Raw genomic sequence first — 15,480 nt, 5'->3', positions numbered from 1 at the left:
CCAACACTGAAGGTTGTCCTTCTGGTCTATTTCCTCTCTCCCCACCCCCACCCTACCCCCACCCCCACCTTGTCACATTTCTAAGTGAGGAAAAGGATTACTAAAAATGAAGAAAAAATATTTGAATAGGAGAAAGTCAGAGAGACACAAGCTTAATAATGATTTACTTCAAAAATAATGATGGTACGTCTGTCAAAAAAGAATGCAAGAAAATGAAATTTAATTTGTATTGCAGAATGTTTTTCTTAAATGGAGAAAAACAGACTAAAGGTCTGTGAAACAAAAGATTACATTAGACATTGCCTTTTAAATCTAAAAAACAAGCTTTAAAGCCCGGCACAGAAATATTTTCCTTCCTTCTTCACACTATGGTAGTTTGTTCCTGACATTCCTGAGGTCTGGAAGTAATTAGTAAAGTGTCTGGAGAGTTGGACTTACCCCTTGCCCAGGTTCTGGCGGCTCCGTTTTGATTCTTATAGCTGGCATTCCTTCAAGCATTAGCATACTGCTGTACTCCACATCTCCAGTGCCTACAGAGCTCTGCAGTGAGGGAGGGAGTGGGGGAGGGGTGGGAAGAAAAGCAGGCCATCAGAACAGTTTCATTCCCTGAACTCACAACCACAAACAGCTTCTTCCACCCAGACACAAGACGAAGCTAGTAAGTTAAAAGAAAAAAAAAGCGAGAATACCTTTTCCTGTTAAGAACACAGCGCACACACTGACACACGGCCCATTTTGATTTTTTCAAACACAGCTTCCAATCCCAAGGTGTCGACTGCTGGAGGTTCGCTGGCTCCACCCTCTTCTAGGGTGGAGTGCGGGCTGCTAATTTACTACTCCAGGGCAGAAGAGGTCCAGCTGTTACGCAGATTGCTGGGAAGAGCTGCCTCCCTGCCCTGTGCAAACAGAACACTGGTGCTCCAACAGAGCAGAAATAAAGAGAGGCCTCATTCTCTCAAGCACTGTTATTCACAGACAATGAGGGATGAATAGACGGCACGAAGCCCCCACCCCCGCCTACCCCACCCCACCCCACCACACCCCACCCCTTTTCCAAAAAAAAGAAAGAAATGCTGTCTCCAGTTTTAAAAATCTGACAGCAGGATATTTGGAAAACTGTCTGTGATGTGATTATTTTGATTAATATCCGTTTCTCAGGACTGTTACTGTTGGCAGAACAGATCAGGCCAAACTCACCTGACCTCAGCAGCACAAGTGTGACTGCATCATTACCGGCACAAATGACTGCATATATATTGTTTATCTACAACACACTGAAATATCTGATAATTTAAAAATGCATATATCCGTCCCTTTCCAACACATGTGCTGTATGTATGTGATGTACATACATAAGGATTGAGTAAATTGTTCTGGTAATTTACATAGCCTAATCAGTTATCCAATAGCGACAACACAGGAAGATAAATACTAGTACATACTGAATTGTAAACAATTTTACAACACCAAGTTATAGTCCAACAATTTTATTTGAAATTCACAAGCTTTCGGAGGCTTCCTCCTTCCCCAGGTGTCCACAACATTCACTTGAGGAAGGAGGAAGCCTCCGAAAGCTTGTGAATTTCAAATAAAATTGTTGGACTATAACTTGGTGTTGTAAAATTGTTTACAATTGTCAACCCCAGTCCATCACCAGTACATACTCAAGCACAGTTTCTGAAATTGAACCCTTGCTGCGCTGCTTAAAAGAGTTGTTGGGCTATAAATTGGGCCATGTAGCGCCTGTTCTGTCGGTGCTACGTGGCCTCCTTAGGACCCAAAATGGCATCCGGGATGTGCGCACACACTTCTAGCATGACATGCGCCAGACGCCATCTTGCTAAAGGCGTTTGCGCACGCGCAGATAACGAACGCCAGCAGCATGTAAAGTAGGGAGAATATGCGGTGGATCAGCGTGCAATGCTGATTTAAAGGTCCAATTTTGGAACTCAGCACCCCAGCCAACACACTGTCTTAAACTCGCACAGCTGAACAGGTCATAAACAGCATGGAGGACCCCCCACCAGCGCTATTTGAAGGGATCATGCAGGAGTCACAGGTTAGTCGCTGGATTATTGTTTCTGGCTGCTGATGCATTTGTACCTGTTTCTGGAGGTCTCCTATACTTGAATACTAGGACTAGGGAACATAGACTAAAAATTAGAGCCAGGACTTGCAGGAGTGAAGTTAGGAAACGCTTCTACATACAAAGGGTGGTAGAAGTTTGGAACGCTCTTCTGCAAATGGCAATTGATACCAGTTCAATTGTTAATTTTAAATCTGAGCGTGATAGATTTTTGTTAACCGAAGGTATTAAGGGATACGGGGCTACAGCGGGTATATGGAGTTAGGTCACAGATTGACCATGATCTCACTGAATGGTGGAACAGGTTCGAGGTCCTCAAAAAGTCAAATCAAATATTGACTTGGAGACATGACCACGAAAAACTAAGTCTAAAAGTCATTTCTCATCAGTCGTCCAAAACTGGCATAAAAACACGCTGCAAGAAGCACCTCAAAACAATCTTTGTTCAGGCAAAGATCCAATGGCTCCAATAATCCAGATCCAGTTAGCCTCAACTATTTTAATGTGTATGTCAACCCATGAGTTATGTAGTGAAGGCCTATGACACGGCATCTTGTCTCATTCCAAGTCAGGTTGTGTGTTCAAATCAAATCGGTGTCAAAGTATTTGGCTCTGATAGGATAAGCTAGCACCACATGAGAACAATGGGCTGCATGGTCTTCTGTACTGAAATTTGTATAATTCTATATAGCATTGCTGTGAAGATTAAAATACGAGCACTGAACCAATCCAGAAGTCAAACACTCATATTTCAGCCTGCTACAATCTGTGTTGCTGTAACAGGTGTACAACTCACTCGTTAAATCCTCATAACCTGAGCACAAATCTGAAACCTTTTTTTTTCCTTCAATTTCTGCCCTCCCGGCTGATTTTCCCTCCTCCCTATCCCCACACGGCCAATTGTAACCATTTTTTCTGGAACTCCAGTCAAGATCAGCTAACCCAGCGCAAAATGCGGAAGTATTATGCGAGGTTGGATATTCAAGATGTTTCGGCTCTTGAATATAAGGTTACAAGAGAGTCGCTTCTCAAATTCCAAATTACAGGCCAGGATTACCTAAATCTTGCTGCTCTAGACCTTGAGCTAGTTATTTCAAGATAACTATGGGTTAACGTAGCAATCACAACTAATTCCTCCTCCTCCACCTCAGCCCGAGGACATCAGTAAATAGTCACATTTGAGTGTGACGTAACCATTTCCTCTCACACACTCTTTTTGCCATTTTGTGTATATAAATTGAGATTCTGTACACACTTACTTTGGGAGGCTAAATACAAGACATCCATGTTTAGGTATTTTCTAACTGAACAAAGTTTCATTGTCTATAAAACCACCACTCCCTGACCTTCAATGGCTCCACCATTGCTGAATACCCCTCCATTATCATCCTGTTGGTCACCATTAACCAGAATCTTAACTGGACCAGCTGCATCAACAGCATGATTACAACAGCAGGGCAGAGGCTGGATACTCTGTAATGAGTAGCTCATCTCCTGGTCCCTCAAAGCCTCACCGCCATACAAGGCTCAAGTCAGGAGCGTGATGGATTACTCACAACTCACCTTGAGGAGTGCAGCCACAACTCTCAAGCAGCTCAACACCATCCAGGGCAGAGCAGACCGCTTGATTAGCCCCCTTGCCAATATCCACCCCTCCACCACCAGCACAATGTGGCTGCAATGTGTGCGATCTACAGGATATACTGCAGCAACTTACCAAACTTATTTACCACCAAGAAGGACAACAGCAGCAATATCATGGGAACACCATCACCTCCAGGTTGACACACCATCCTGACTAGGGCATATAACTCTGTTCTGTCATAAATTGCTGGGCCAAAATCTTGGAATTCCCTTTCTTATAGCATCATGGGTGCAACGTCACTACAATGGATGCAACGGTTGAAGAATGTGGCCCACCACTACCTTCTCAGGGCAACAAATGCATCCTCACAGGATCACTCACACCCTGAGAACAAATAAAGAAAGAAGTCCCCTTTAGCAGCTACAAGCATCATTGCCAGAGAACCCAATACTAATTCAACCACAAGTATTAAGTAACTTTTTAAAAGTTACAAATTATTCAACTCCCTCGATAGCTCAGCAGGTAAATGCTCTGCATAGGGCAGTTCTAAGCTATGTAGACCAGAAGGTCCCAAGTTTGAACTCTTATGCTGATCCCAGCAGGTCAGCAACTGGGGCATTTCAATGGCTTCAATACTTCTGCGTTTGAGGGAGGAAGGAAAAAAAAACATTTTAAAAAATCAGATTGGGCACTCTCAGCATGTCAGCTGTGGCTCAGTTGGTAGCACTCTCGCCTCTGAGTCAGAAGCTCGTGGGTTCAAGTCCCACTCCAGAGACTTGAGCACGAAATCTAGGCTGACACTCCAGTGCAGTGCTGAGGGAGTGCTGCATTGTTGGAGTGTGCCATCTTTCGGATGAGACCTTAAACCGAGGCCCCATCTGCCCTCTCAGATAGACGTAAAAGATCCCATGGCACTATTTTGAAGAAGAGCAGGGGAGTTATCCCTGGTGTCCTGTCCAATATTTATCCTTCAACCAACATCACAAACAGATTATCTGGTCATTATCAAATTGCTGTTTGTGGGACCTTGCTGTGCACAAATTGGCTGCTGCGTTTCCTACATTACAAGTGACTACATTTCAAAAATACTTCATTGGCTGTAGAGCACTTTGGGACATCCTGAGGTTGTGAAAAGCGCTATCTAAATGCAAGTCTTTCTTTCTTCTGACCATTCTTTAAATGACTCCTGATGGAAAGTACATGTACAGATGTCCAAAGATGAAAGGATCCGTCCTGGCCACAATGCCCTCTGCTGCTGAATTGCTTAACAGCACTCAACATCGAGACTGACATGAAAAATGATCACTTGGTATCAGAGGATGGCTCATGTCTGTGGAACTATAGTCCAGCAGAAGTCAGCGCCTTCAGAAAAGGGGAGAAAACTAGGAAAAAAAACATTGTAAACTGGAGTTCTTCTCTGCACTGGCAGCTGAAGTGACTCCATTATTGTTTACACTAGGTACACTGTGCCCGAGAGACATTGATCTCAGCTGCTCTATATGCAGCAGCCACATTGGGCTAACACAGATAAGAATGCAGGGCTGCCAATGGGTTGTCAACAAATGTTGCAGAGGTCACTACTTTGGCAAGGCTGTTGCTTGGAAACCATGAGGCATACTCGAAGTGGAGCTTTGTCAGAACTCCATTCAGAATGCATGAAATCTATGCAGCATCTAGGATGCATTACAGCATATTTATATTTACAGTAACAATCAGGGCTTACTACACACCGTTATCTTTCAAAACTATGTCTGACTTACTACTGAATTAAAGTGCCCACTCTTAAAAAGAGTTGCACTGATTTTAGGAACTCATTCAACTCCTGCCAGAGGTTACACAAAAACAAAGTCCAATATTGTCATCAGCAGCATTTTTTCCAATAAAGTGGGTGTGTGAAACCTTCATACTACGTTCACTTGGACTGTGAAAAACATTCAGTTGAACAGTTGCAGATATTGGAGGAGAATTTCCACAGGGAACGATCTCCTGCTTGTCCATCGTAACTTAGGCCAAAAAGCCGCAGAAACCCCGGAAAAGCGCACCATTTATCTGGGGTTGCTGTGGCTCTTTGCCAAAGTTACGTTGGACGAGTGGCAGAACCTCTGTGGAAATTCCCCCCTCCCCCACCCCCATTGTCTTTTCAAACTCAGTTGTAGCTGGAGAGAGCATTTTGAGCTGAGAAAGACCAAGGTGAATGACAAACAAAAACAGAAAATGCTGGAAACGCCAGTCAGTATCTATGGAGGGAGCAAAGGGGTTTAACACTTTGGGCATGAACCCTTTCTCAAAACGTTTTGCCAAAGGGTCCACACCTGAAACCATCACTCTTCAGCTTTGCGGCATTTGCAGATTTTTTTTGCTTTTTGTTTAGGATGAAAATCTGGTTGGTTTCAGGCAGTGGAAGCAATCTGAATTAAGAATATCACAGAAGAATTGCATCACACATTACAGCATATGGGCTTAAGTGCAATTTTTCCCATAGCGTGTTGGAATTCACTAAATCAGCCCGGTGACAACACTGAAGTCACATCTTCACAACTGCTTTTATTTTTGCAAAACAAACAGCAGCAACTTCTTAGCTTTACCAAAACAGCAACTATAAAAATTCTGGAATTTGAGTTTTAGGTTATCTTCAGTGAGATTCAAATGGATCCACAGAGTAAGCATGAGCTTGGAGCATCATTCATGTATATTTTTGACTTAGAGTAAAGCTTTCCACACCAGGGGACAGTAGTAAGGTAACAATGACGGAATATTGTAACAATGTGAAAGCTGCCTTAATTAGTCACCACATGGCACACAGAACTTATGGGCTTTGTGATATTGCACTTGTAGCCCAATGGTGTCGATTCAGTTTGTTAATGTTCCACCTAGTTTGGATATAAACTGTAAACGCTGCAAATGTACCAGAGCTCCAACAGCATATAAAAGAGAAAAAGTAGTTATGATTTTGGGTGCGACTCCTTCTCAGAATGGACCTGCTATGCGTTTCCAGTTTTTATTTCATTGGGGAATGAGCTCTGCATCCAACACCAACCAAATTGGTTTCAAAAATATTACCAAAATATTGCCATCCAAAGATCTCACCCTTCGCCCACACAAACCTACATTCTTGTTCAGTCAATGTTAAAATTAGTCTGAAAAATTGAACGTTACTTAAAGAATAAAAGTTCACCCATCCCATATTAACATCTATTAGATAGTTTGGGCAAACTAAAGCCCAATATACATTAAGAGACTTTGCACCAGTATAAATGTTACAAAATATGTAAAAATCTATTCAGAGAGTTCCCAGTGACCTAGTGGGGCAAAGGCACCGACTGGCATGGCACTACGCCATAAAGACCAGAAGGTCCTGAATTCAAATCCTAATCTGTGCAGAGTTAGTCGATCTCAGCTGTGGAGGTGCTACAGTTGGCTTCAGTGCCACTGGACAAGGGAAAGGTGAAATCCGTCAGGATTACATAGAATGTTCAGCACAGAAACAGGCCATTCGGCCCAACAGGTCCATACTGGATATCCTTCTCCCCCATGCACTTATCTAGCTTCCCCTTAAATGCATCTATGCTAGTCACCTCAACTACTCCTTGTGGTAGCAAGTTTCACGTTCTCACCACTCTCTGAGTAAAGAAGTTTCTCCTGAATTCCTTATTGGATTTATTAGTAACTATCTTATATTTATGGATTCTTTTTGATATCTGCTGGAAACAGTGAAAGTGAGAGGTGGGCTGGGGTGGGGGAAGAGAGACAGACAGGCAGAGAGACAGGCAGAGAGACAGGCAGAGAGAGATAAAGATTGGGTTGTGCTGTTCTGCACCCTGCTACCCACTGTCATCATCTAGCCTTACACATGAATAATTACCACTTAGGCAATGTAGCAAAGGAAAACCAGCAAAATGCATCATTTTCAGAAATTGGATGGGGGAAGGGGGCAATCTATGCAATTTGCTGCATAGATTTGTTTAGGGAGTCTGAATTGAGACTTTTATTGCTATGAGTATTTCTTTTTTTAAAATGGTATTTGGTTTAGGCTAATATTTGATCATAAATATTAGGAAATCACCAAGCGAAAAAGTAGCAAGGGAAAAAAAAAGAAAGAAATTGACCTTAATTGACAACTAAAATCTCATGAACTTACACTACAATGAAACTTCCATTAGATGAGGATAATGGAGGGACACTCCTCCTCTCCCAAACATGAAAACTGGTGACCAATTCAGTCCCCAAATTTTGGTCTAATGTGCACGGTACAGCTGGACTCAGAAATGAAGACAAGTACAATACAAAAACAAAAGAAACATTTTGTAGTTTTAGTCATCAAGAAAAGCAAACGAAATACAGACTGAAGAAACATTAGCAGGCTGTACAATAAAGCAATGTCTTGCCAAGGTTGCGTCCCGCAAAAGTTTTGAGGGATATTATATATTAAAAAAGCAAAATCCACTTTTTCTGAATTCTTCAAGTGGGCGAATGGGTTTTGTTTGTTTTTTCCTAGTTTGCCTACATAACGACAGCGATTGCACTTCAAAAAGTAATTCATTGGTTGGAAAGCACTTTGTCATGCACTGAGGGATGATAAAGATGCTATACAAATTCAAGTTCTTTCTTTCATGCACTGCGACACTGAATATTAATCTATTACAGTAAGAAAGCTCCTTAAGCATCAAGAATAGCTTTATTCCTGAAACGTTAATCCTAAACTACTAAATTGAACAACACCCCAAAAAATGTTACAAAAATAATTTTTTAAAAATATTTTTAACTGGCTAAAAGCTAAATTTTACAGCCACTCAAAAGCTGTAGCTGCAACCTGGTCAATCCTTGGCACAAACCACTGCGTACAAACCAGAAAGTGCTTGCTATTATTAAACGTGCTGGCAATCTCCAATCAAACATGAGTTGTGCCAGCCCAAGTACACCCTGTCCTCCTTTTCAGCGGTTCAGACTGACTTTTAATTCAGGTCGTCCCAATACAGTAAAAAAAGGGGAGAGTGGGTGTTTGCATTTACCATTTTTCTAAGTTGAGAACAAGAGGCTGACTAAAAGGCAAATTCCTTTTAAACCACAAAAATTAAGGACAGCGTCAGGCAGGCCAGCATAACTGTGGAGAGTTGTTGTCAGGCCTGTACGTTCCTCTCCGTCAGTTAAAACCACCTGTAACATCAACAGGGCAAATGCTCAGAGCTGTATTCCAGTTAATGTTGAGCACAAACTGATCAGATTTCCAATCTACACAAACATGACATGCCTGCAATCTGTTAATGGACACTCCTATGACAAAGTGAACTCTCTTCCTTTAACAGTCCCAAACCGGCTTGTCAGGACACAAGTGCAATATACAGTGTATAGATAGCAGCTTCATACAAGCTTTTAATGAGCTGCATACCTATGTATGCAACTTGTACACCAAACTTTACATCATGTCAAAGTCATAATTATCCATTCATCCTAATTTGATCACAATTTTTTGAAAATCATCCATAATATATTGAAAAAATATTACGTGTCCAAACAGTCACTGTCTGCAAACCTTACTCCCTGTTGTCACACCTTGTATCAACTTTTCCCATTATAAATTCCTGATTTATGATAGAAACTGCCCAGGTAAACACATCCTGCTGTAATTACACCCTCCCATCAGTGGTGGCACTGCAGTGCCTCAAATTTACATCTCCCAGCTCCTTAGTTTGTACTGCAGAAAAACTACTCTCCAGCCAATTCCACTCTTCTGCTGACCACATTGCAGTAACTTTTCCCATTTCACTATAAATAATATCAGATATAGCTTGTTGTAAACTTTATGCCTGCACACCCTGGCCCAATTATCCCCCGCACTCTAACCCCACTTCATCTGAAGACTGCATTTGGCCTTGACTCCCCATGTGCATCGACACCGGACATCAACTAATATACATAAAAGTAAACAATTTTGTTTTGAGGATTTCAAGGTGATATATAAATGCAAATATTATTTATTTTGGAAATGCAACCACTGCCAGATCAAGGAATGGCAGAGTTAGATCCAATGGGAGAAAGGATTTGCCTCATCATGGGTAAGGCCATAAAGACATGGAGGTCCCATGTTCAATTCACGGCCTATGCTGAATTTGCTAACCTCAGCTAGAACAGCAATTGGGACATTGCAATTGACCGTCCCTAGGCTAAGTCGGGGGACAATAAAATCAGTCAAGTTTGTCACTCCTGATCACTATTCAGTGAGCCCTATATGTGCACAACTCTAAAAGGGGTACAGGAACAGAGAAATCTGGGGGTATATGTGCACAAATCATTGAAGGTGGCAGGGCAGGTTGAGAAAGTGGTTAAAAAAGCATACCGGATCCTGGGTTATATAAATAGCGGTATAGAGTACAAAAGTATGGAAGTCATGGTGAACCTTTATAAAACATTGGTTCGGCCACAACTAGAGTATTGTGTCCAGTTCTGGGCACCACACTTTGGAAAAATGTGAAAGCCTTAGAGAGGGTGCAGAAGAGATTTACTAGAATGATTCCAGGGATGAGGGACTTTAGTTACATGGGTGGACTGGAGAAGCTGGGATTGTTCTCCTTGGAACAGAGACGGTTGCGAGGAGATTTGATAGAGGTATTCAAAACCATGAAGGGTCTAGACAGAGTAGATGGAGAGAAACTGTTCCCATTGGTGGAAGGGTCAAGAACCAGAGGTAACAGATTTAAGGTGATTGGCAAAAGAACCAAAGGTGACATGAGGAAAAACTTTTTTTTACACAGCGAGTGGTTAGGATCTGGAATGCACTGCCTGAGGAGGTAGTGGAGACAGATTCAATCATGGCCTTCAAAAGGGAACTGGATAATTACTTGAAAGGAAAAAATCTGCAGGGCTACGGGTATAGGGTGGGGGAATGGGACTAGCTGGATTGCTCTTGCATAGAGCCGGAGTGGACTCAATGGACCGAATGGCCTCCTTCCATGCTGTAACCTTTCTATGATTCTATAAGGACTGATGTGGGCCCTCTATGGTCAGATAGTCTGCAATATTTATTGTCCAAGACCACATATGAAGAATCAGTATTTGGCTGAGGTACCAACGGGCTGCTAGCACCCGCAGAACCAAACCCTGCTCTAAGGGGAGGGAAAGCAAAGAAAAAGCCGAGTGGGGTCCTAATTAAAAGATCAACACGCTCTTATGACATCATACCTGCCCCCACTGCAGTTCACAGCTGAAGGAAGAAAATATCTTGCATTTATATAGTGCCTTTCGCAACCTGAGGACATTCCAAAGCGCCGTACAGCCAATGAAGTACTTTTGAAGTGTAGTCACTGTTGTAATGCAGGAAGCGTGGCAGCCAATTTGCGCACAGGAAGGTCCCACAAACAGCAATGAAATAAATAACCAAATCATCTGTTTTTGGTGTTGGTTGAGGGATAAATATTGGCCAGGACATCGGAGAACTCTCCTGCTCTTCTTCGAATAGTGCTGTGGGATCTTTAACCTCGAGGGTAGACAGGGCCTCGGTTTAATGTCTTATATGAAGATCGGCACCTCCGATAATGAAGCACTCCCTCAATACTGCACTGAAGAAGTGCCAGCCTAGATTTTGTGCTCAAGTCTCTGCAGTGGGGCTTGAACCATAACCTACTAACTCAGAGGCGAGAAAGTTACCACTGAGCCATGGCAGGCATTAAGCAGGTGACTGTGCCTCCTTTGCCAGGGCCGAGCTGTACATCATTATCAACAGTCTACAGCACAGAGCACGTGGCTTTGCAGCACTTACTGGCTTCCCTCGTGTGCAGGGCGAAAGTGACTGTGTACATGTGGCCACCAGGCATCGGAACACAAGTCAGTAGAATTCATCAACAGAAAAGGATACCACTTTGTCAACGTACAGCCAGTGACTGAGCACAGGAACATCACCATGCAGGTCAGTGCAAGCCACCCAGGGAGCAGCCATGATGCTTTTATACTCAAGGCAGTCTCCATCCTCCCCTATCATTCAATCCTGTGAGGAGCATGATAGAATGGCTGTTGGGAGACAAGGGATGCCCCTGCACACCTGGCTAATGACACCACTGTGCAGTCCCACATACCAGAGCAACACAGATGCAATCAAAGCCAGGGCACAACCAGGATCCCTATAGAGCACATGGTAGGACTGCTTAGGCAGAGATTTAAATGTCTGGATCATTCATGGAGCTCTCTGCAATATACCCCCAATAAAGGCCTAGAAATTGGAACTCGCCCAAATTGGAGCGCGATCCTGATACAGCAAACGCTGCAAGCACCTAATGAGGCCGACCTCATTGGTATTTGCATCTGCAATGGGCCTAATGGCAGTTTCAGGCACACATCTTAGACACCTAGGGAGGAGCCCTAACCAACATCACGGGCAGCACACTTCTGGCATGGGATCAGTGTGAGCATGCCGCACACCATATTGGACACTTTGGTGCCCGTTCTAGGCCTGTGGAACGAGTGAAATGCAATCCAAATTCTAGGCCAGAGTGTCACGCATAGTCGTGGTCTGCTGCATATTGCACAACGCTGCATTGCAGAGAGGCCTGTATTTGGAGGAGGAAGGGCAGCAGCAGCAGCAATCGTCATCAGATGAGGAAGAGCTGAAGAAAGGAGAGGAAGCAGCAGAGGAAGGAGGGCCACCTCAACGCCTAGCAGCCAGAGATGTCAGGGATCATCTCATAACTCAGCGATTCCACTGAGCTTCTCACACCCCTGCCCTGGGAAATTAGACAAAGCCCCTCTGCATTAATAGTCCTTCATCCTGCATTGAAGAACATTCATACTATCAGACAACTTCTATATCAATGATATTCTGATAATGCACTCAGAAGCTGCTATGAAACCACACTGCAGACTAAAGTGCCAAATATGATAAAAGGTGATAAATTTAATACCAAGCATAATAATTGCCTTCCATTCATTTTTCACCCAGGTGTTCAACCCAGAGTGCTTTTCTTTAAAGAAGGTTTCTGAAGTCTACTACTCCTACGAGGTGCTCCCCTAGTGGCCTGAGCAGAGCTGGTAGAAGGTTGCTGATTCTCGTCGTTGGGACCCTCGAGATGCTTGTGGCCGGTGACTTATGGCTGCTCAAGCCTATGCGGGCCAGGCTGCAGGCTAATACACCTCGGCTGCTGCCGGGGCAGCCTGGCCCAGCTGACTTACTGGCACCATGGTGGGAACTGGTTGAGGGGGGAGGGAGGCAAATGTGCAGTCATGCTGACCTCACAGAATCATAGAATCCTGAGAGAGTCCAGCACGTACTGCTCCCATGGCGCCATTGCCACTTTTGTGCGGCTGGAGCTCATCACTTCCAGTGATCCGTGGGAGAGCAGATTGCAGAAGATGACTGATTCCTTTAAAGCCTCTATCTTTTTGATCCACCAATCTCTCCATTATGGAGCCCAGATTCTGCATGGCAGCCGTTAGAGCCTTCACCAAAGCTGCAAACCATGCTAGCATGGAGTCCTGCTGTGAGGGCCCAGCTGCAGTGTCCCTGGAGGTGACCACACCATCCAGGGTAAACTGCAGAGTGCTGATGCTATGCGAGATGACACCACATCTCTGTCGTCTTCAGCAGAGCTGGGAGAGGGCCTTGGCCTCCAACGAGGTCACTGGGGCTGGGTGTTTCACCACATGCAGGCTCCTTTAGCTTGCTATCTAGCCCACATGCAGTGCCAGTGTCTGAGCTGGTGCCTGGAGCTCGGGTGGAGCGCCTAACACTGCTTCCTCAGAGGAATTATCCTCCTCCAAGGCCTGTTCTTGATGTTGAGAAGGTCCTAGAAGAAAGAGAAAAGAGAGGTCAAGAAACGAGGGAAAAGCTGCACATAATCAGATAACAGTATTGAGGTTACAGGTTGACATTGCTAAGCTTAGCCCTTCTGTGCTGAATCAAATGAAGGGATACAAATAATATGCAGACACCCTGCTTGGTATCCTACCAACCTCCCTTGGCCCGATGCTCATGACCCTGTCTGGGCCAGTGATCTCCAGCACTTCACATTCCACTTGGGTGAGGATTACAATGTTGGGTACGCCTCCCCCAGTCTTGGTTCTTTCCTTGGCATTATGTGCTGTCTTGTCCTGCAGAGAGGGTAAGAGTTAGTAAGTGGTTTGAAAAGGTAAGTGGAGATGTGTAGAACTTGTGCATTTCATACATGGAGAAGAAACATGATGGAAAGAGGATTGGGAGGTGAGGAATGTAAAGCAAAGTGTGTCCATAATGTGAAGTGAGGAAGGAGTACGGAAGGAGTACTGAAGGAGTTTGCTCGTTGTGAAGTTGCTAGGATGTGAGAAGAGAATGATGCTGTTTTGTGGTGTGAAGGGAGCAAAGGAAAAGGCAATTGTGTTTGGAATGAGAAAGAGAGGTGTTGCAGTGTACCCTTGTGATTGTATGCTGAAGAATATGATGGAGGGGAGGTGAGGGAGGAGGTGAAAGGAGTGTTATCGAGAGAGCTGGAGAGATGAAGAGCTGTACTCACCCTTGCTGCTCGTGAGGATATTAAACCACTTTCTACATTGAACGCAGGTCCTAGGGGTTATGCTGCTGGTACTGACTTCGTCAACCACCTCTGTATTTTTGCACCTGTAGTTTCCTCAATTTCAGCCGGGCCATCAAAATGACCAAAGTAATTTACTTTTAATAAAGTAGAAGAGTCCCTACAGCCACGTTCATATTTGTACAACATATACCAGCGCCAGGACATCGGAACAGATCCAATTTCATTAGATGGTACACCATAGTTTACATATACAGCACAGGTTTATTCCCATTACTTTATATAATAGAATGAATACAGAGCGTAGACTAAGGGGGAGATTTTCAGCCCGAGCCCAAAATAGGTGTGAAGTGGGTCTTCACGGTCGGGAGGCCTGAACCATTTTGCAGTTTGGGCTTGATTTGAATTCAACTGGCGAGCTGCCAAACAGTCGCTCCGCTGCAGCTCGCCGGTTTTGGATGGCCAAAAATTGGCCAGCTTCTACACAGAACCAGCTGACAGATCGGGCCTGTTTGGGAGGTGGGATGAGAAGAGGCCGGCAGTGGGCTGTAAGAATTTTGTAGGGCCAGGAGGAGCAGGATTGTTCCTCCTGGTCCCACAAAAATATTTTCAAAAACCCAAAAGCGTACCTTTTTCCAAACGGCCTTTAAGGGACGCTGATTAGGCCACTCAACGCCTGGAATAACTGGGCCTAGCATGCGCAGCACATGCCCACCCACTTGTGGATGAAAATTCCAATCAGTGTCCTACAACCAGTCTCTCTCCTGTTTCGGGCAGAAGTGCTGGGCGCCCATTTAAAGGCTTGTAGGTAAATGGAATCAGGCGGACATTGGAAGGTCAAAGGGGTGTCTGCGGTGCCCACCCAATTTCCCTCTGCCAGTCACCCGTTTTCAGGAAAGAAATGAGTGAGCAGCAGTTGAGAATTACCCTCTAGTTCTCTGTCCTTAGTGAAGCATTGATATGACAGGAGAATTTTCTCCTCTGAAGAAAGTGACTCAAGTTAGGGGACACATGTGCCAGCAGTCATTCCTCGTGTACAAGTCAAGACAGGGAATGCTAGCGGATTATTCAACTGGGATGGGGGAGGGGGACACGAGAGTCAAGCTAGATCCAGTTTTTACCTAAAGTTCACAATCATTTCAACCACTGTGTAGCAATCAAGAATGGGGACCAGGGTTGATTTCCCCCAACCCCCCCACTCGCCTTAGCCCAGCAAAGCCAATTGTAATTCCCTCGCTGCGATCAGCTAACTCAGCATAGACAGGGATCGAACTTTGGACCTTCCTGAATGCCTCCTGTCAAATTGTGGATTAGTGCAG

General features: G+C 44.3%; 1 protein-coding gene across 5 annotated transcripts in view; it reads right to left on the bottom strand.

Moving 5' to 3' along the window:
• klf8 (Kruppel like factor 8) overlaps positions 1 to 15,480 on the bottom strand; it is a 194,958-nt gene that overhangs the window by 135,034 nt on the left and 44,444 nt on the right. For 4 of the 5 annotated variants that reach the window (XM_067996980.1, XM_067996978.1, XM_067996979.1 and 1 more), the window contains exon 3: positions 439 to 540. In XM_067996980.1, the coding sequence (XP_067853081.1) occupies positions 439 to 540 (102 nt within the window). Of the gene's footprint in view, positions 1 to 438; positions 541 to 689; positions 921 to 15,480 lie in introns of those variants that run through there. The other variant, XM_067996982.1, reaches the window with a different exon arrangement.

This window comes from Heptranchias perlo, chromosome 15 (assembly GCF_035084215.1).
Source record: "Heptranchias perlo isolate sHepPer1 chromosome 15, sHepPer1.hap1, whole genome shotgun sequence".
Classification (NCBI taxonomy): Eukaryota; Metazoa; Chordata; class Chondrichthyes; order Hexanchiformes; family Hexanchidae; genus Heptranchias; species Heptranchias perlo.
The sequence above is the reverse complement of the archived record's forward strand: the minus strand, read 5'-3'. Positions and strand labels throughout refer to the sequence as shown.